Source organism: Cnephaeus nilssonii (assembly GCF_951640355.1).
Source record: "Cnephaeus nilssonii genome assembly, chromosome: 4".
Classification (NCBI taxonomy): Eukaryota; Metazoa; Chordata; class Mammalia; order Chiroptera; family Vespertilionidae; genus Cnephaeus; species Cnephaeus nilssonii.
The window spans coordinates 77475378-77498312 of record NC_137075.1 but is presented as its reverse complement, the minus strand read 5'-3'; the positions used below and the strand labels follow the sequence as shown (position 1 = coordinate 77498312).

Genomic DNA, 22935 nt, shown 5'->3' with positions numbered 1-22935 from the left:
TTTTTTAAGGGGTGTAGAGTTTCAGTTTTGGAAGATGAAAAAAGTTCTGGAAATGGATGGTGGTGATGGTTGCACACCATATGTATGTACTTAATGCTGCTGAACTGTAGATTTAAAAATTGTTAAGACGGTGAATTTTATTCCAGGACTGGGGTTCCTATAGGAGGAAATGCAGCTGCTCCACAGGCCTCTTACTGAAGCTCCCAGCACCACTGACACCTTTCAGGAATGAGCCAGCTGTTTCAAGATCTGCCCTGGTGTTCCCCTTTACTCCCCATGCACGCAGTAGGTGGTAACACATGATTGTGGAACTCAACTAATGTGGTTATAGAATGGACCAAGTTACACATGTTTTCTTATTTTCAACATAAAGCCATCAACCCATCTTTCTTCCTCACTTCAAAATAAGGCTTCTCATTCAGTGCCTTACATACACGCAAAAAAGACCTTTTCCAGCATGATGTGTTGTATTACCTCACTGCACCTGAATCCTGGGCTGGGCACCTGGCTCGCATAAGGATAACACTTCTTTCTCACCTCCCAGCACCAAGGGAAAGGGCCCTGGGCCTTGCTCCTTGGACGCTGCCGGCAGAAACACAATCGATAGCGCAACACACTGGGCATGGTGGTCCTGGGACCCAGCACCTGGACTGTCTGGACTGAAGGGGGCATCACCTCACCCACACTGAAGCCACAAGTGCTAGACATGCTGGCGATTTGGCAGGCAATGCTACCTACTGCCATCACAGCTGGCTCGGGAAGAACTAGTGCATGAGAGAGGAAAACAGCCAGAGAGGACTCTGGTTCTTTGATTCTACAGATGAAAACACATTATCTCAGTTAAAGCTGGTAGCTGACTGGTGGGAGGCTTTAAGTAGACAGAGAATCCCACCCAGGAAGCTGGTGGCCGGAGGCCGGGAGCTGGCTGGGGAAGCCACACTTACAGATTTCAGGATCCCCGTGGCATCTTCATGGAGCCACGTAGGGTAGACCACCTCGTCGTTCAGTATGGCCTCGAAGAGGTCGTCTTCGTTCTCGGCCTCGAAGGGCGCGTGGCCGCACAGCATTTCGTAGAGCAGCACGCCCATCGCCCACCAGTCCACGGCGGGCCCGTAGAGCATTTCCTGCAGGATCTGTGCAGAGAGAGGGCAGCGTGAGAAGGGCTCCCTGTGTCTGATTTTTCCCTTAATAACAAGGGAAAAGAAGGGATTAGGAAACATCAAAGTAAAATAATGGAGCTTCCTGTGCCGACATGCACGTTTCATTCCATCTCCAGAGAGGGTGGCCTGTTTTTTCCCTGTGGTCAACTCTGAGGCCACTTCTCATCCAGGTGATCAAACACGTGTGGCCTGCTTAGGCCAAGGTAATGCATGTGCACACCCAGAACACGGAGGGGTTGGGAACTGCCGCTGTGTGAAAGGAAGGAGGCTGGGCTCGCTCACTCGTATGGGAAAGAGTTGAGAGCTTTGCTTTACTTCGGCTAAATGGGGCTGAGATCAAAGCACGGAGTAGAGACAAGGAAGAAGATACACGGCTGTGAGTGGAGCGCACTCTGTCCTTATTCAGGGCTGAAGCCTAGAAGCACCTGCAAAGTTTACCCCAAAAATCTCGGACTGGAATCCTTATTTAGAGGAACTGAGGACATCTGTAGCCACCGTTCAGCCAATGAGCTATAAAGGGGTCTGGAGGCATCAGCTTTCAACGCCGCCCAGCAAGCCGCAGCACACGGGGGCCACGTTGGCATTTCTCATCAGGTTCCGGCAGAGCTCCGGGACCCGCAGCACTCACCTCTGGAGCAATGTAGTCGGGCGTGCCGCAGAAGGTTGCCGTGGTGACGCCGTTACAGATGCCCTCCTTGCACATTCCGAAGTCTGCCAGTTTACAGTGACCCTCATGGTCCAACAGCACATTGTCCAGTTTCAGATCCCTGGAAAAAACAAGGACCAGCAGTGGTAGGGCAGCCAGGCCTGAAACCATCCAGCTGGAGGAGCTGGCTCAGGGGATGGGTGATGGAGCACAGAGTGGTCATGAGCACACACTTCAAAAAAAAAAATAAAAAAGACTTCTTTGGGTTATCTCGATAAAAACATTTAGATCGACTCACAAAATTGGCCTCGTGGTCCCTAGGAGATGGTTCCCTATGAATGGGTAACCACATATAAAAAGCAGGCTGCCCTTTAGGAAGTGAGGGCAGAATGTGACTTTTCCAGGCTACCTGGTACCCAAAAGACATCCACCCACTCCAACCCTCCGCTCTGGTATCTCTCTGACCACTGGAGTTCACTCAGTGACCACCCAGGAAGCAAGTGGCCACCGTGTGCCAGGGACTGTGACAGGCATCAAGAGAACAGATGCTCTTTATCCCTAAGGACCTCACTGTGTGATGGCGAGACCACTTTTGCTAAACTCTAAGCCCATGAGGAGGCATCAGGTTGATGTGGCTCACCACTGGGCCTAGCATCGTGCACTCACTAAAAGGAGAGGGAGAGAGGACCAACTATTATATAATATAAGCGACATGATGGACGTCTGAGCCAAGTGCTATGAGAGAAATATAAGACGAAACAATTAATTCCTTCTAGTGGGAGGAGAGAGGGACAATGCCACAGTAGACACAGTCTTCCAGACAGGGAAGGGGTATAAGATCAGCATGGGCGGGTGGATGGGGCAGGGAGGCAGGCACTGAGGTGTGATGTGCGGGGAGGCTCAGGAGCCTCACGTGGTACAGTGAGGCTGGAGAGACAGCCAGGGAACACTGGAGCCATCAAGTGCCAGGGATGGAGAGGAAAGTTAGGTCTAGATTATGAAGGCCACGCTAAGGAATATGAAGGCCGTGCTAAGGAATTCTGATATTTAGATATTAAGCAAAAGGGATCTACTGAAGCTCTCTGATTAAAGGAGGCACAGATTCCCAGGTGGACAGAAAAGATTAGCGAGAGACGGCTGAGTCAGCTCAGGGAAGACATGTTAAGACCTGAACTGGGACAGTGACAAATGGATTGGAAATTGAGGGGTCAGTCAGCAGCATTTTGGTGAAAACAGAACCAATATCGCGAGGTGACGACCACTTGGAGATGGAAGGGGAGAGGAAGCAGAATCGAGGATTCCTGTGCTTCTCTCTTAGACGCAGGGGTTAGTGGGGACGTTAATAACCAGGAAAAGGAAAAACAGGAGTAAGAACCGGGTTTGCTTGGTTGTACCCCAGGTACATAGGAGCCTCAAGAGGCCCAGTGGATTATGGCGAACCCAGGACAAAGGCATTCTGCACCCTTCCCCCAACCCGTAGGAGCAGAATCCACTTCACTTGAGGAAGTGAATTTCCAGCAGCAGAACTGTTTGTTAATGGGCCTCAACAGGAGACAGGAGCACAGCTGGACACTGATCAACGTCTGCACATCAAAGGGGCACTGTCCTAAAACACCCGGCCCAACTCAGCCTAGCACCACGCGCATCCAGGCGCCAGGCTGGCTGGAAAAATGTCCCGGGCACTGACACCATCGCCAGGCTCACCGGGGAGAGGATGAGAGAAGCAGCTGGGCCTACTGGGTGACACCACTATGCTTTGCTTTTCTAAGGAACAACGCACTCATAGGCAAACCACTCGGCCTTATCTGTGAGGAGGGAGCTGCACAGCCAGGAGGGATGCTGGGTGCCCTCCCTGTAGGCTGGGGCGCTGCCCTGGCCTGGCCTCCGGGGGCTGTGCTGTTGGGGTGGTGGTGTCCCTCACTAGGGCATCTTCGGTAGCCACAGCTGACTGCAATTCTGCTTCCCCTCCGAGGTGGGCACTCACGGTCCTTTCTCCTCTCCCTGCTCTGGTGGTGTGCTTGGCCCCAGGGACAAGGCTGGTCTCTGTCCAGCCCGGGATCACGGTTCAGCTGAAGGAGGGAGGTGATGACAGACCTGACGGGACCCGTTTCCACTGTGACCTGGGAGTCTGACCACGGCAGGTCTGCCAGTGAGAGGTCACTGTAGGACACCCAGAATGAAAACAAAGCCCTGCCTTCCAGGAATGCCCGATAAGGGAGGTGAGAGCAGCAGTTTTCTTGGCACAGGCCAGTGGGAACACAGACCAGAGCTCCTCTCTGCTCTGGGCAGCCGTCTCCCTGGGCGTGAGGGACGTGAGGGGAAGGTGTGTTGGGTACCTGTGGATCCACTTCAGAAAAGCAAGCCTTCTCTACCTCTAAACCAGACCCGGCCCCAGCCCGCAAAGCAGCCTCCTGCACCCTTCTGCATGTAGTATCCTGCTTCCCACACAAGCTTTCCTTCCCCACTCACTGCCAGCCCCGCACCCCTCACACACAACCCGAGCAAGACTCATTTAAGTGGAATCACAGGAGCACAGGGCGGGGCTGAGGAGGACTGTGGTCATGTGCACGGGAGCGAGGCCACAGCCCGGAGCGCTGGCCCTCAGGCCTTCAGAAGTGGTTTCAGATTCAAGGCTCTGGCTGTCTGGCTCCTCTAGGACGGAGGGCACATTACAGGCAGCCAGACAGGGTTAGAGATTATATATAGTTTGCGGCCCCAGGAGACGGCAAGGCTGTGGGGGATCTGAGCCGGCTATATCAGCACCCTGGTCTAGCCCAGCCGTCCAGGCCTGCGTGGACCTGTGCCCAGAGCATTCTGACTCTCTCACTTTGCCAAACAAGGTTACCGAGTTTCTGAGTTCTCCCGAAGCCCTTATGCCTGCTAAGAGCTCGGGAAGGGTATTCCCAGGTAATAGAAACAAGTGCTGACAGAAACCCACATGGTCTAAAAGCTGACCTGCGGTTGCTCAAGCAAGTGTGTGACTAACAGCCCAGGTAAGAGGCTTGCCGGCTTATTACTCAGCTGCTGTCACGGGTAGCAGGCATTGCTCCGGGAGAGAAAACTGCTTTGCAATCAGTTTTGTTTGTCGCCCGTCACAATACCTTCTGCACAGAGAAGTCTGCACAGCCTCACGGCTCAGGAGACAGAGCCGAGCAGTACCGGCGACGCAACTCATCCTGGGCACAGGATGCCCGGGGGCACAGAGGCACCGCAGTCCTGACTTGTCAGTCTAATTTTAGGCATCCCCAGGACTGTACCAGCCCCGAAGCAAATGCCATTGCTGGTTTTATACCGGGTGTGATCCAACAGGACAAACCCCTCAAATTAGGATCCCAAGGGGGTTTGATTAAGGGCATGATACAATCCCAGGCTGTCAGTTCTACACTCAGTCCTGCTATCTCACACCTCACCTCCACTGTGAGGTCTGACCTGATGTCCCCAGACACTCAACTCTGCCCCGAGAGTGCCCCATTCATGTCTCCAGGACAGCACACCCTGCAGTGCATTCCGGAAGGCTCTGTCTGAGCACCGTCTCCCCACTTAGCTGGGGCCGAGCCTATTCCTCCCTAGCTCCAGCTCAGCCTTGCAGTAGGCACTGGCCAGTGAGAGAAACATGCGCATTTCAGTGAGCCGCCCTGGCCAAGTCAGAGCCTGTCTTATTTTTAGGGAAAGGGAGGAAATTCTATAAACCTCACTGGGACCTTTGCTCCAAAGTATTCAACTTATAGAAAGCCATGTGCTTTGCCCCTTAGAGATGGATTCCGGAGGGAAAAGAAGAATCCTGAAACATAAGTCCAAATTACTCGCTTTAAGGAAGATGGGGCCAGGGAAACTGCTTCGAGAGAGGCAATTAGAGCCAGAGGACCCCAGTACTAACCCTGACTTGCATGAAGTTGGAAGAGAAGGCCATTGAGAGGATCCGTCAAACAGGTCCAAAGGTTACAGAGCCAAATATAGCCATGCTCAGCTTCTGCTCTAAGGATAAATGGTTATCTTCATTAAAAAAAAAAAAAAAAAAAGGCAAGGAAAGTCACCCTATGACTCCTGACTTGGGAATATTCAGAGGTCAGTTTTTGGCTTTGGTGTTCCTCAGCCTCCTATGCCAATGTTTAACTGGCAGCCAAACTTAAAAGTCCACATTACAAAGATTACAAGTTCACACGGGGCAGAGGCTCAGATCCGCAGATGCCAAATGCACAGTTCCAGGCTCATTCTTCATGAGCTCATTGAGCACCCGTATTTAATAGCTGCTATGCCTTTTGTCATGCAAGCACAGAAGGGCAGAGGAGCTATTTTATCCTCCCTGGTCGCCTGAAAGGCTCCCTGTTGTTGCTGGGTAATCAGGGTTACTTAAAATGCCCAAATGGTTTCAGAGAGGATTCCCAAGTGGGTGAAGACAAAGGGAATTCAGAACCTGTATTTATTTTGTTTGCACCTCGAGCTACTCTAAGAGTCATAAAACAGAATGACACCAGTCTTACTGCTCAGATCAGTGACTTCCAGAAGAAATAAACGAAACTAAGTTGAGAGCTGGATCCTTGAACAAGAACGAATCCATAAGGCTATTCAGTAACTATTTTAAATGTATTTTTAAAACTTTTAATCATGGAAAAGCTCAAACATACACAAAAGTCTAGAACTCACACAGCCTCAGCAGCTATGAATGCATGCTAATCTTGTTTCAGCTATACATTTAATCCCTTCCCGAGCCATCTTTTTTTCAGATTTTGAAGCAAATTCAAGATATAAAATCATCTCATCTGTAAATGTTTCAATATCTGAACCTAAAAGACAATAATGCTTTAATAATAGTATACAGGCAATATACTATTATAAGTATATTGTTTTTGTCTCTTTGCTCATCTGTGCATGTGTGTGTATCCAGATAACCTGAAAAAAGTGGGTAATAAGAATAATAGTGTCATCAGTAACTAACAGTGTCTATTAACAGTAACTAATAGTAACATACAGTGAATGTTACAAAGGTTAAGAGCTTTATCCATATTATTTTATACTTAAAACAACCCCAATAGGGGGATGGCTAAATAAATTATGATAAATCCGTGATAGAATTTTATGAAAGCTGCTAAAATTTTAGGGACTAAAGTATAGGGAAATGTTTATGATAGAATTTTTATCTTTTGAAAATTATTTCTTTTCTGATTATAAAAGTTATATTTTCATTGCATAAAGTACAATCATTCCTGAAAATGTTATGAAGAAAACGATGACAAATTCATAGTCTTCTAACTTTTCTTCTTAAGGCTACACTAACATTATGATGTAATTTGCTTTTACCACTTAACAAATATTTGGGGTATATTTCTACACCTTAAAGATTTGCCTCATTCTCTGTAATCCTACATAATAAAAGGCTAATATGCAAATGACCGAATGGTGGAATGACTGGTCACTATGATGCGCACTGACCACCAGGGGGCAGACACTCAATGCTGGAGCTGCCCCCTGGTGGTCAGTGTGCTCCCACAGGGGGAGCGCCACTCAGCCAGAAGCCGGGCTCATGGCTAGTGAGCACAGCGGCAGTGGTGGGAGCCTATCCTGCCTCTGCGGCAATGCTAAGGATGTCCAACTGACGGCTTAGGCCCACTAAGCCGTCAGTCGGACATCCCCCCCAGGGTTCCCAGACTGTGAGAGGGCACAGGCCAGGCTGAGGGACCTCCCCTCCCCCAAGTGCACGAATTTCATGCACTGGGCCTCTAGTGATTACATAAAATTCAATTATAAAGAAGTGCTGTAATTTAGGTTGTTCCCAATTTTTTCCAACTTCAAACAATGGAGTAGTGAACATTATTTGCACATTGTAGGAGCATTTATTTAGGATAAATTTTTAGAAAGTAGAAATGCTATGTGAAGGGTATAAATGTTTAAAATTTAAATACACGTTGAGCAACTGCCCTCTAAAAAGTTTGCACCAATCTATACTCCTACCAATAGTGTATGAGAGTGTCTATTTGGCTTCCTTATTCAGGTTAGCTGTACTCATCCTTATGTCCTTGCCAATCTGCTAGGGGAAAATACCTATTCACATGTTTTACCCATTTTCAAATTTCAGTTATCTTTTTTATTATTTTTAAGAAGCACATTACATATTATGTTTTTGAAATTAATATTATGGATAGTAGTAATTGGTTATATGGGTTGAGAATATTATTGCCCAGTTTGTTTTTAATGTTTATAACTTTTATATTTTAATATTTGAATCTATCAATCTTCCCTGTATAGCTTCTGGGTTTCATGACTTAGTTGTAGGCTGATACAATTCTAAGTATAAAAGCAGGATATGAAATTGTATTTTCAATATTCTCTTAATTGTGTTACAATTGGGGGAAAGAGGAGGGAAAAAGAAGAGATAAAAAAATAAAGGAAAAATGTTGAAAGCCTATTTCTAAGTGATATGTTTACGAATAATTTCTCCTTTATTGTATTTTCTAATTTTTATAGGAATTATGTAATACTTTGATACCAGGAAAAAGTCATTAAAATATATATTTTGTCTTTAAGTCTTTTCTTTGGTTTCTGTACCATTTAAGGCCGTAATTCCCAAGGAAGATGTTTAGGGAAAATGACTCACTAGTGGGAATGGAAAGGATTTGTTTTGGAACCCACTCTGCAAGGCCATGTTGATAAAAATCATGCTTAGGAAACCTGAACATTCATGGACTCAGAATTCTGAACCTTGTCACAAGCTCATTTTTTACCACATACATAGTTGTCGTGGGTGGCTCTAATCTTTTCAACAGTCCCATGATGTGTCCCTGAAGTTGTAACCAAAGCAAAGGAAACCAACAAAATGAAAAGAAAACCTACTGAATAGGAGAAGATATTTACCAATGATACATCTGATAAGGGGTTAATATCCAAAATTTATAAAGAATTCAGACAACTCTACACCAGAAGAACAAATAATTTAATTGAAAAATGGGCAAAGGATCTGAAAAGACACTTCTCCAAAGAAGACATTCAGATGGCCAGTAGACATATGAAGAGTTGCTCAATATCACTAGTCATCAGAGAAATGCAAATCAAAAAACCACAATGAGATATTACCTCACACCTGTCAGAATGGCTATCATCAATAAATCAACAAACAACAAGTGTTGGTGAGGATGTACAGAAAAGGAACCCTCATACACTATTGTTGGGAATGCAGTTTGGTGCAGACATTGTGCAAAACAGTATGGAGGGTCCTCAAAAAGTTAAAAATGGCACTGCCTTATGACCTAGTGATTCCACTTCTGGGAATATATCCAAAGAAACCTGAAACACTATTTCTAATTCAAAAGAATGTATGCACCCCTATGTTCATTTCAACATTATTTACAGTAGCCAAGATATGAAAGCAACTCAAGTGCTTATCAATAGATGATTGGATAAAAAAAGCTATGGCAGATTTATACAATGAAATATAAATTGGCCATAAAAAAGGATGAAATCTTACCATTTGTGACAGCACTGATAAACCTAGAGAGTATTATGCTAAGTGAAATAAGTCATACAGAGAGAAACAAATATAATTTGATTTCACTTACATGGGGAATCTAAAGAACAACAACAAAAAAAATAGAAACATGCTCATAGATACAAAGAGTAGACTGACAGTTTACAGAGTGGAGGGGAGTTAGGGGACTGGGTGAAAAAAGTGAAGATGTAAAATACAGCGTAGGGAATATAGTCAATAATACCATAATAACTATGTATGGCCAGGTGGGTACTTGAAACATTGGGGGGACCATTCTGTAAAGTACATGATTTTTCTAACCACTATGCTATACATCGGAAATTAATACAGAATACTATTGAATGTAGGCTGTAATGAAAAAAAAAAAAAAGAGCATGAGGTCCCTTCCTAATTACTAAATGAGGTTCCCATGCCATTTCTCTTCATAAAAGTGACCTTTGGTCTGGTGTTTGCTAGGCTGAGCTATTGAAACATCTGCTTAAGAACTAATATATGAAACATGAATATTTATCATTATGAAGTTGCATGCAAAATAACTCATTTACTAATGAATGAAGAAATTCAATAAAATAATTTCCAACCCAGAAAGTGTTACCAAGGCTCCTCTGAGGCTCTTTTCCCCCTACCCTTTCATATTTCTTCCCAACAGCTACTTGAGATGGAAAATGATCATAAAAATGACTCTATGCAAGACTGGCTATGCACTCTATTGAAAACAGGGCCAGGGACTCACAAACTAGTCCCCTCCGGCCAGGTGTTGGTCTCTGTCCAGTCCTGGTGTTTGATGCACTAGGTGTGCAGGTAGCGTGTTTTCTCCTTCACCACTGTGTACACACAGGACCAACCTAACGTGAGCAAAGGGACTGAGAGATTTCCTCTCGCCTTGTCTTACAGTAGGAAAAGACGGTCCAAAGAAAACATTCATTGACTCTCTGGACAGATGCAGGGTGTAATGAATATGATTAATGTGCACAGTGTGCGGATCATACATCTCCTTAGGACCATCAAATGAATGAGCCATCAAGCTAACAGTTGAGCCTTCTATATATATTTTTTCATTCCACTCCCCGCAACTCCCACAGGAGGACTGAAATTCCCTAGCTGAAGTGGCACAAATTTATTAAGCAGCTCCTTACAGTACTTTTATTTTACGGTTGCCAAGAAAATCTCTCTCGCTGACTCTCCTTGCCAAAATGCTTCCTACGTGATACCTGGCAGCTTTGGGCGTGCATCTGCAACTCAGCGAGAGAAAGCAGGAGGCAGGATGGAGGGATTCAGACAAAAACACAGGGAGATGACAGACCGAGGTGGGTAAGGGCCTCCTGACCATTGGGCCCAGCTGCAACAACACAGAAAGGATGCTGGGGCCATAAGGCATTCAACTCGATAGTCTGGCGGGGGGGGGGGGGGGGGGGGGGCAGGCAGGGGGAGGATAAGGTGGCCAACAAGCTAAATCTTGCTTAACTCCTCAGCTCCCCCAGTGCAGAGAGCCAAGTGCAGCTGACTCATGGACAACCACCTGCTGGGCCAGCTTTGCTTCTTGGCAATGGAGGTTCTCTTATAGCAAGACCCCAAATAGGATTAGAGCAGGGGTCCCCAAACTTTTTAAACAGGGGGCCAGTTCACTGTCCCTCAGACCGTTGGAGGGCCGGACTATAGTTTTAAAAAAACTATGAACAAATTCCTATGCACACTGCACATATCTTATTTTGAAGTAAAAAAACAAAACGGCAAAAACACCCGCATGTTTTTTAATCCATGCCTGGATTAGAGAGTCCTGGGGATTCTAAGAGCCTGCAAGCTAGGGACAGGATAGGTATGGAGGAGGTCCCTCCTGGCTGGATGCCTGCAGGGTATTTGCATGAAGAAGAAGGAAGGAAAGATATCCAAGGAGGAAGACTCAGAACATAGCCCCCTCTTAATCAATAAGAGTTGAATGACAATTGGGGCAGCTGTGGGGTGGGGATGGGTAAAGGCGGATGGATCCTATTAGGTTGATGTTGGACATACTGCACCAATACCAACGAACAGGTTCTTAGAGTGAAACTATGTTAAATGATAGAGGGCACACAGCTCTCTAGGGGTCAACACTAGCCATAGTTGTCACCGTTATTATTGTAAGTAAATGAATGCTGCAGCTCCTGTCCTCAGAAAGATATGCTAGGAAATTGAGAGATCAGTACAAATACACAGACCAACAAGTGAAGGGACAATAAGACATCATACTCTGTCTAGCCATGGCTGTTTCCTTCCCTGGAAACCCAGGGATCTTCTGACTAGGAGCACTAGACCCTGTCAGCACTTAGGCTGGTTCCCTGAAGACATGCCATTGAGATGAAATAGTAATGTCCTTGCTGTGCCAGGGTTAGAGCTTCTCTTTGGCTGGGAGGAAACAAAAGTTGTTGCAGCCATTAGCTGTGCAAGCACGCGGTCTTGCATAACATGTGAAAGGGGATGTGGGTTCCGCTGGGAAGAGGTGATGAGGAATGCTTTATGACAGGAAGGAGTAGAGTTTACAGCATCAACTTCAGGAAGAGATAGGCAGGCTGCTTTTGGCAAATGGCTAAACAAAAACGTCTGCCAGCATTAGTAATGTCTTATGCAATATTGGAGGGGAAGGGAGAGGAGAGGAGAGGGAGGCTTCTGACTTGAACCAGAATTTTTGGCCATCTCAGCAGGTCTCATCTGGTTACGGGCTATCCCCACCAGAGATTAAACCAGACCATGTAAACTGAAGTCTGAAAAGCGCAAGAGGATACTTGTAGTCAGAAGCACTCCAAGGCCCTTGGAATTACACACCTTGCATTTTAGTTCTGGATTATAGTGGGTAGTGCTTTGTTCCCTCATTATATTTAGCTGAAAAACGCTTGCTTTCCCCAAACAGATTACAAGTTCCAAGAGAGGCCTAGCATATTATGTAGTCATTTTCAGAGTACTGATCAAGGCTGGACACATGACAGCAACAAACATCTGGGTCCCTTTCCATGGAACTTAACTGATTTCCTCCCAATGCAGAGAGCTTATGATAGCAAAATGTGCAAATGACATAAAATTTTCCCTAAGAAATTCCCTTTGGGAGAACTCACTGCTACTTCCTGAGTACCCACCTCTGTCCCTAGCACTGGGTTTTACAACCGAAGAGCCCAGATTTCCTGACAGCCATTTAGTTGTTCATTTTTAAAATATTTAAGTATTTATTTTTTTAAAAAAAATACGTTGTTATTGAATTTTAGAGAGAGAGGAAATGAGAAGGGTAGAGTGATAGAAACACCGATGAGAGAGAAACATCATTGACTGGCTACCTCCTGAACACCCCCCACCGGGGATCAAGCCTGCAACCCAGGCCCAGACCAGGAATCGAACTGTTGACCTCTTGGCTTATGGGTCAATGTTCAACCACTGAGCCTCAACCACCGAACCACACTTGTGGGGCACTAAAATATTTAAGTATTTAGATGTGGAGATATTATCTAAAGACTTCCCAACTTTATGTAATAGTACTCTTCTTAATAAAGGCAATCTATTAAACAAGTAAGAGTCATCATAACTTCCTAAAACCTTTAAAAGTCAATAGAATTCATAAATCGGGAATGAGGGGATTATTTTTTTTAGCTTATGTGTCTTATTTTTAGTTTAGAAAGTATCAGCAAACTTGAAAGCAAAAGTAGCTGATGAACGAGCACATCTTTTGAGAAGAGACTGACATTCTTTTTGCATTAAATGCTATAGAAGTCTTATTACTTCCTCATCAACAAAAAAATGATAGAACTGCATGGCCAAGTGCTTAAGATTTTTAGAAGAATCAGCCCGGTATGCATGGCTCTGTGGTTGAGCATCGACCTATGAACCAGGAGGTCATGGTTTGATTCCCAATCATCAGGGCACATGCCCGGGTTGTGGGCTTGATCCCCAGTGTGGAGTGTGCAGAAAGCAGCTGATCAATAATTCTCTCTCATCATTGATGTTTCTCTCTCTCTCCCCCTCTCTGAAATCAATAAAAATATATTTAGGAAACAAAAGCTGATAGAGAATATACAAACTTTGTAACTTCTAAATAAGTATTGTAAGCTTTTGAGTTTGGGGTAGGTAGGTGTATCATATTATGAAGTGACATGTCCAGTTATAAACTGCTCTATGGGAAATTGGGCAAGGAGCCAAAGAGGGTTGGTCATACAGGGCCATGACCTTACACCAGCATTGAGCGAAATGTCTCCAGAACTGGTTACACTCCATCAGCCACAACATCATTGTCTCCTTCCTTTATTTTTGCCAAGACCAAGTTCTGAAGCCTTAAGATATAGGAATTAAAATCTATCAATTGCGGTCCGTCCAGTTCCATCTTGGTCTGTCAAGGGCCAGGCAGGCTCACCACAGTGACTTGTTCTTTTAGGCTGAATCAGCTGAAGGGGGATGGGAGCAGCCCCTGGGCCCTGCTGCTGTCTAACACCCTGGTGGCTGGAGAAATTTATTTCCATTCTGGAGAGCTGCAATTCTCCAGAAATAAAACACAGAATTCCTGAGAAGTCGCATGGTATCTGTACCCCGCAATGCATCCAAATAAAGCTCAACCGGAACAGCCGGTCCTCGTTTCTACCCCCTCCTGCCTAATTATTTAGGGCACAGACCCAGGAGTGGCTATCAGTCTGAAACACTCAGGGATGTGATAAAATCCAGATCCTGCGAGGCCACTTTGGGGAGACGTTGTTTCTAATTTTTCACCGTTATGAACACCACTATGATAAATGAAGGTATTTTTTTCAACATGGCCAAACCTATTAATATTTTTTTTTATCACAAAGAAGCAGTCCAGTCCAGGTCCATGCTTACATCTGGGCGTTTCTATCTCTGCCGCTGCACGGGCGCTCACCTCCCTTTGTCACACGAGCATTCAGAGGAAGGGCCCACAGGGAGGGTCATTCCAAAATCTTGGCTTGGGCTGCTGCTCCTTTATGATTCGTATTTCTCCAAATAAAATGTGATCTCCATGAAGAGAGGTGCTTCACTGTTTTCATTTTTCTCTCTTTATATTTTTTTACTTCCCCTTGGTGTCTAACACAGTGCTTTGCACATAGTAGGCCCTAATAAATGGCTGTTAATCTGAGCCGCGAGCCCCCTCTCTGCCATCTGGCATTGGTTTGGTTCTGAGAGCCCAGTGAGGCTGGATTAGGGAAGACATGGGGGACTCTAAGGAAGTGGGGCGATTCTGGTTTGTTCTGGGACCCTGGCACCCCTCTGGCACCTCTGGAGCCAACATGAAGCTGGCGTTGTCTGCTGGGGTCTTGTCTTGGGGATGATCAAGGCAGCACCCCAGGAGACTGTGGCTCTGAACCCACTCTCAGGTCCATGCCACCCCAGCCATTAATCCTTCAACGCCACTCCAGAACCAAACCGATTCCGAGAGAGACCAGAAAGGAAAGTTTGCCCTGCCTGCGGACTGCCTGTTCATGTCGGGCTTGGGGTGAGAGCAACCTTTGTTCCCATAAAGGAAGAATATGAAAAATTCTGTCGACTGCCCAAACAGGATTTACATGAATTTAACTGGCCGCTACAGGGCACAGTGAACCTCGGAGTGGCTTCTGTCGTTAAGACGGTGACTGTGAGGCGAGAGCACAGGGGTCAGACAGGCTGGCTGAGAGCAGCTGGGCAGTGGGGGTGGCGGACGACAGGGTGCAGGCTGGAATCTCAGTGCATCCGGGACCTTCTGATGGATACACAGCCTTCCCTCTCTTCGGAGGCAGCACGGGGGTCAGGTGGACAAGCTGGAATACTGGATTTTTTTTTTGTCTGGTGCACCGTCTGGTCAGTTAGTCAAGAATGCTTGTCTAGAGTGGGAGCTTCTAGCCTCAGTTCTGCTGCCTCGCTGGGCCCGTTTCCTCCTCTGTCAAAGGATGGGGCTGGGTGAGATCCCTTCCCCACTCCCACACCCAGTCACTCACTAGGACCTGACAACTGCTTCTCCTGGTTGCATTAGGAATCAGACACCTGCTTCCCACCACAATACCCTGGCCTCCACCCAGCCCTACCGAATCCCAGCCGAATCACTGCATTTCCTGACGCGTCTCTCTGTCTTTTCACTCTCCATGCTGGACCAGTGGTCTTTCTGAAATTTGATTCTTGAATGTGTGAACCTTTATGAGGCACCCTTCTGGCTTTAGCACCTGTACTGCTCCACTGGGCGTTCTCTGGCTGCCCCTCCAGCCTTATTGCCTCCCGCACCGTTCTCCACCCGCTTCAGGCTCCCGAAGGAGCACCGTGCCCTCTCGTGGACCTCTCTGCCCTCACATGTATGCCCTCCTGTGCCTAACGCAGTGCTGCTCAGAGTGTGGTCTTCGGACTGGTCCCTGCCTGCAGACTGCTACTGGCCTGCAAGGAAGTGGAGAATGAATGAATGAATGGAGCAAGTAGCAATAAAGTAGAAACATTGAGAGTAAGCGTTTAGAAACTTTTATAACGACCTGACGGTAATTTTATGTCTGTTGAATCTAATAAAAATGTGGGCTTTTATGTCTTTTAAATTTTTGATTGTTCTAGTAACTTACTTTTATTATATCTTATAAAGGTGTTGGTCCTAATGGATTGAAAAAGGAAAAACCCGCTGGTTTACCACCACATATTTGAGGAGCTCTGGCCAGCACCTTCTTTTCCTTCCTGTCTCCTGGGCTGCCAATTTCAATCTCGCCAAAGTCTCTGTCTCGGAAACCTTCTGTTCCCTTCCTAGGCCAAGCCTGGCATCACTCCTCCATGCCCTGGTGGTGTTCGGTGCATACTTCTAAGTATAGCGTCGGTTTCCCTGCAGGCCTGTCCCAGGCTCATGTCAGCTCTCAAACCTCAGAACAAGGTGCCTGGCCCAGGTCTGAGTGGGCAATCAAGCGCTGATTGGAGTGAACAAGCCCCCTCAGTTTCTTACCCTAAACTCTAGCTGCGTTCCCTTGAGTGTCAAGTTCTTCTGGCCTCTCCAACACTACTTGGTGTTCTGTACATGACAGAGCCCGAGAGAAGGAGGAAGAAATGGTAAGCACTGCTTTCTGTATCTGGGGGTGAATTCTTTAGGTCACCCATCCAGTCACACTGTTCCTTCTCCAGCTCTTAATCAGGTCCTAGAGCTAATCAACAAGAAAGCTGGACTTGTAGGTGCAGCAACCAGTGGCCAATGTATGTGCCTGGTGATTAAGCATCCTCACAAGAGTGTGGCGTTATAACCAGACAAGACAAATCACCCCTGTGCATCTTGCATACAATGGAAAGGTCAGTCCAGGAAGTAAAGACAGGCGATCGCTGGAGTCCTTGATCAAGCTGAAAAGCTCATTTGATTAAAAAGAAAAAAGACTTTTAATAAAAAAAGCCTCAGCCAGAAGAGATGGAATATTACATAAGAAATAACTTAAAAGCCCAGAAAATCCTTGAGGCCCAAACTAAAGCACACGATTCTCATCATGAGGAGCTAATTTCTTTCTGAAAGTTGATGAAGCAAACTTTTCCCTGGGAAATGCTCGGTCCCCTGCGTCTTGTGTGGAAGGCGGTTTGGGAGCATTATTTCCTGCATCTCAGCCTCTTGGGTTCTAACCTTACAGATTTCCCTCCTGAAGTCATGGAAAAACCCTCTCTGCTTCAGAGTCCTTTCCTTAAAGAGGGGTGACGTGATCACCTGCCTTCACAGGGTGCAGAGCATGGAGTCATCCCCGTGCTGTCTGAGGGCATGGCACCCCGAGACACGGAGCCTCGTCTGGCTGGCAGTTAGGAAAAAACAAGCACGCCCAAGACCGGACAAGTGATTTTCCCCATTGGAAAAAGAGACCGCCTTCCTTATTCAAATTACCAGTAAGCAGCAGAGAGTCAGCTGACGAAAAATCACCAAAATTTAAGGTCTAAAATAGGTGAATTACTCTGAAAACAGAACACTTGGAGTGATCTAGGCAATGTACAAGCAACCGGGTTCCACCCACTGAGATAATCCCTGTGTTCACGCGGAGCTTGATGGCTGTTTCAATATTGCATCTGCCTATCGAGAGCCTGAATCCCTTTGATAAAAACGTGGATTGGAATTTTTGATCTGAGTTATGTGCCGAATTCCTGGGCAGGAAGGTGGTGCTCTCTCCCTCCTGTAAATTTCCACTGATGCAAACGAGGTCACAAGTGCCAGGAGGCATCAGTGACAGGTCTGTGTGGGCGGAGAATCACAGGCCAGGGCAGGGCGCATGCTTCCTCTTCTGCAAGAAACATCCATACCATCCTGTTGGCACATGTGTGTGAGTGGGGGGGAGGGTGGGGAGGAGAAGGAAGCTGTGAGCTTTGTAGTTTGTGCCACACAGTAGCCAGAACAGCCTCTGAGCCACTGGGCTGGGGACGCCTTTACTTTCTTGTGCACCTCAGGCGGCAGTAGGCTCCCTCTGCCCTGCCAGGTCCTCGGAGATCAGCACTCAGCGCCATCCGAGAGGTTCTGCCTGCTCGGGGTTGGGAATTGTCCCAGCTACTCCTGACTCCTGGCCGGCCGGAGCCGAATGTGACAGGAGCGAGTGGCCTGAGGGAGCACCCTTCCCTATGGACAGCGAACACGACCTGCGGTCCTGGGCACCCACAGGGCAGGCTCTGGAGCGGGCATTCCGGAGGAGGCAGCTATCTGCCCTGGATGAAGCTCACCTGCCCAGCACTGGCTCTCAGGAACAGGCTTGATCATTCTACGTCCTAGCCCAATGCAGACAGTTAACTGTACCAACTGCTGAGACCAAGAAAAACCCATAGAAATGCGAAGAGGGAGAACTGATGGATATTATTAGCAGCTGCTCTGACTCATTAAACCAAAGTTAAGATGACAGTTCACCGAGTGGTGACTCTGTTTTCAGGTAAATTCCAAGGCAACTAAGCACAACCCTACTTAAGTCTCTAACCACTGCTAAGTGCCTCCTTTGCGGGCTCCGCCCCCTCCACCCTGCCTCAAGGGGGAGGCGGCTCCCCAAGGTGCTGCTCCTGGCTCTTGCCGAGGTTTATTTCCAGCACTACTGCTAGACCATATGGCGCCTTTGTGCAAGTTAGAAAAAGGCACCCCTTTCTGAAGACATGTTATCACCAACCCCTAGAAAGATTCCCAGTCTTCATACAAGTCTTCAGTGGCTCCGATGGAGCGGCCCTCCCTGGGCCCTCAGTGCACTGGCTGCCCAGCTGCGAGCGGCTCTGCGTGGTTCTCTACCCGTGCAGTTAAGTGCCATGGATTCAAATATCACCCTGGACAGATGGCGCCCAAATCCAAACCTGCACCCCGACAACCCTCTCCAGAGAGCCAGACCTGCATGAGAAGTTAGAAATGAACGGCTTTGGGGGCACAGCTACTAGGGGCGTTTCAACCCTTCAAACACAAAAGGATGAAAACCGGACTTGATCCAGCCATTGTCTTCCCTCAGTTCAAAGCTTCAGCATTCTCCAGTGGAAATCTTGGAGTCACGTCTCATGCCTGCGCCTTGGTCCTCATATCCACTGCACAGTCCTCTCAGCTTTTCCTCCACTGGGTCACCCCCATTCCTCTTCTCCTCGGTCTTTCCACGGTCACTGGCTCGCTTCAAACGGTGGCTCTATTTTGCTTGATTTATGTTAAGGCCTCCCACCCCAACTCCAGGCTTCTGGGCTCCTCGGCACTCGATTTAACACATTACATTTACTTCCCCTTAGTCTCTTTCTCAAAAACCTTTGATGGCTTCTATTGACAGGCAAATAAAGCCAAATTTCCTAGCCAGGCATTCAAAGCCATCCACATTCTCATTTCACCTTACTGTAACTGCCACTCCCTCCCCCCCAGAGTCACACGGAGTCCTCGGGATTCCTGAGTATGGGACACTATCTCGCCTCCATGCCCCTGTCCCTGCTGTTCCATCTACCTGGCATGTATTCTCCTGTATTGCTATTAACTGACAACCTGTGGCTCAAATGCCACCTCTTCTCCACCAGAATTAAGAGCTTCCTGTGCCCTCATTGCACTGTTTACATTGGACTTTGGGCACGTATGGTACTATGTGTGTGTTTTTTTTATTAATCCTCACCTGAGAGTATTTTTCCTGATTTCTAGTGAGAGTGGAAGGGAGGGGGAGAGACACACAGAGAGAAACAGGATGTGAGAAAGACACATTGATTGGTTGCCTCCCACATGTGCCCCTACCAGGGCCTGGATCGAGCCTGCAACCAGGGTTTGTGACCTTGACAGGAATTGAACCCGAGATCCTTCAGTCCGATGGCCGACGCTTTATCCACTGAGCCAAACTGGCTAGGGCTGGTACCATGTTTTAAACTGTCAATTTGTGGATGTGTTTGGAGCCCCCAACAGACTAAATCACTGAGGGCAAGGATCCTGTTTTACTTATCTTTTGGTCTTCAGAGCCAAACCCCATACAAAGCAGATGCTGGGACTTGTTGAATGAGTAACTGAATGGTGGAGAAGTCCCCTTCATGGTCAAAGCAAGCCCATGGACGACTTAACTGTAACGATGGTCTACTCTGAGCCTGCGTGCTTCAAAGCACCGGCCACACAGGGCAAATGAGTGCACTGCAGCATGTCAGGCGGGGGTGAAGGGCACTTTCCAAACCAAAAAGTCCATTTAAAACAAACACACATTCATGCCATAACTCACAACTCGCATCAGATGCAATTCCTGGAAACCGCGACTCAGGCAGGAGGCTTGGCAGGACTCAGGGCCTCTTCCCGGAGTCCCCTTCTGCCCCCGCCCAGCTCTCCAGAGCCTGGGCCAGCCCAGCTGCACCACCCATGCTAATAATGCATGAACGTTACTCAGGATAACGCGCACCTTGGGAAGGCGAGAACCTGGATGGGAATGAAGCGACGCAATGAGATGCTAACGAGCAATGAGATCCTCAGTAGCGCTGTCTTGAGACTATAGGCTCTGACTGGGTGAAACCATGTCCTCAGCTCTACTTCTCAACAACATGTACAGAGATGAGAAATCCAGCAATGCAAGTCCATTTACAATCCTGGGCCTCATCTGAAACACAGCTCAACCACCTGACCTGCTTTTTCCTCTTGCTTTCATGTAATACTGGGATGTCCACACCCACACTTATCTGAGACCCGATTCCCCAGTTTCTGGGAAGAAATGACCAGAAGACCAAGTCTTCCAGGATGAGACTGGGAGGGGCAGACTGGCTTTGCCTTTCTGACCCCGTGGAAAATGTGGCTGTCTGCACACACCGCCGCCCTGTAGATAGCCGCCTCCTGCAGCAGCCCGGCTCGCACATGGCCAAGGGCAGAGCTCTCAAATCCAGCTGATGAAACAGTTCCCCGACCATCGAGGCTTCTGTTTCCCTTTCTTTGTCACTTGGGTGGCCTTACTATCATGAACCCAGCTACCCTCTATCCTCGTGTCTTGATGGAAAAAATTCCTCTCTTGCTACTTAAAGAACAAAACTCTGACCTCTATATTGCCTTGATTCTCAGACTGTGCCCGCATCCTCCCTCCAATGCTTCTCTCTAAGGCAAGTTCCTTAAAACTGTGACCCCCAAAAACTTGCCAGCTGCCAGAATGCTCGCTTTCATCACATCAGATCTCATCAACATTTTGAGATATGTTCCTTGGAATCAAAGAAATAGTGTAGTTATTGTACGCATTCCCTTTGTCAGTGGCTGTTAAAGGCTGGAGACTAAAGGGAACAGGAAAATGTAAGGCTTATGCGTACAGACACACCTTCAAAGGAAAGCGAGTCTACATGATTCCACCTGGAGACACCAATGTCTTAAAAGCCGTTTCGTGGAAGGCCACTGGCCTGCGGGAACTCTCCTACTATTAGGTTCAAACTATTTCCCTACACGTCTGTTCAGGAAGAGTCACTGCATGGCCAAAGGGAAGATGAGGCGGTCAGGATCCCCTTTCTAGGGTTTTTCCCTTTCTCTCTCAGCCTGAGACCAGGGAGCCACCGGGCAGGTGACTGGTGGCCCTGCCCATCCATCCTAGAGGTCTCGGGTAAGGATATCATCTGCTTCTCTAGAGACTCACTCTTGGCACTGATGATAAACCTTCTGGGAGGGTGGTAGGAGCGGGCATCGGCTAAAGAACAAAGGAAGAGGAACTCTGCAGAGAGAGCCCCCCCCCCCCAAGAACCCAGGGGGGTGTAACTTGGCTTGAAGGGTCGGTGCTTCGTGCTCTGCTGGAAGCAGCCTGCGTCCCTGGGCTGGCGTGGTCCAGAACAGCACTTACCCCACCCGCTTCCGCTGGGGCTGGGACTCTGCCAGGGCCTGCTGATTTGAGGCCTGAGGCCACGCTGTGGTGAGATTCCTCCTGCTGACTCACAGGAGCTCCGCAGCACAGGGGAGAAATTCCAGGCTGGAAGACTCAACGCCCGACATTTCGCCTCGCACTCAGACTTTCCAGCGAGTTTCCTTGAGCACGGTCTTTCTGTCATCCCAACGGCACAGGGATGGCTCAATATTTCCAAAGTGAGGTGGAAAAGCTCATCATGGTTATACAATTCTAACACTGTCCTCCTTTTCTCCGAGAGACCCACTAGGGGACCACTGAAATGGAAGACTGGCCAGGCCCGGTAGGCATCGATTTGGAGCTAAAAGACACCCAGAGGCCTTGGAGGACGTGAATGAGTGCTCAGGGCCAAATGGAGTGGGGCACGTCTGCTGGTCTGGCCTTGGGCTCCTGGTCTTTCTTTGTTAAACTGACCTTTAGCTGTAGAGACATATGAGTTCTGTTTGGTTGGAACTGTGTGATGGGGGTGTCTTCATTGGTTCCCCATTCTGAAGGAATTTAAGTTTGAGACCCCAGGTAAAATACTGTAGATTTTCAACAATGAAAGAAGTAGCTCTCATGCTCGCCCTCCCTCCCTTGTTCCCTTCCTTCCTTCCTCAGCTTCCCTTTCTTTAGAACTGTGGAGTAAAGCTAAAAATAAAAACCACACACACACACACACACACACACACACACACACTCCTCACTTATTTCCCTCCATGTAATTTTCACAACTGGTAATTACTTTTACTTCTTTATATGTTACACTCGGGTACATGCTCCCCTGTAGGCCTCACTATGAGACCCTCAGGCACAAAGTAGGTCTCAGTGAATGTTTGTTGCATGAGTAAATGAATGACTAAGTGGACGCATGGTTACAGAGATGCATGTGACACCTTTAGATCTCATGTAAACACATTACAGTGTCATGCAAAGGAGATAGAGCATGGGACTCAAGGAAAGGCAATTTCCCCCAGCCTGTCTGAAACTAAGACAGTGACCGATGCTGAAGACAACCATTAAAAAAATGTAAGTAACTAAATTCCCAAGCCATGGACTAAGGGGGAAAGCCCATGAAAGGAAAATGCTTGGAGACTTCCCCTGCTACTGCCGGGGACCCTCTCAATTTGAAGAAATACCTTTTTTCCTTGGGTTCTGCCAGCTCACAGGGAAAGAAAAGGTTGTAGCTCGTAGCCACCTCTTCGCAGGGTGACTGTGCAATGTACCGCCCAAAGTGGGGCTCGCGGGGCGGGGATGGTAGGCAGGGGGATCAGGAGCAACCCGGACTTCCCTGCGGACACTGTGCCTCTGAGCCTACGCAGACTCGGGCACGCTCTTGAATTTCCTCTTTGGCTGAAAGTGCGTGTTCTGTATGGACTCCTCATCTTGAACTCTTTGGTGAGTTTTTACCTGGAGAAT

The 22935-nt window shown here is 47.5% G+C and overlaps 1 protein-coding gene across 1 annotated transcript in view; it reads right to left on the bottom strand.

The window, feature by feature from the left end:
• PRKCH (protein kinase C eta) overlaps positions 1-22935 on the bottom strand; it is a 219408-nt gene that overhangs the window by 19437 nt on the left and 177036 nt on the right. The window contains exons 11-12 of the mRNA XM_079768547.1: positions 1789-1927; positions 945-1133 (exon numbers count right to left, since the gene is read on the bottom strand). Coding sequence (XP_079624673.1) covers positions 945-1133; positions 1789-1927 — 328 coding nt within the window. The remainder of the gene's footprint in view (positions 1-944; positions 1134-1788; positions 1928-22935) is intronic.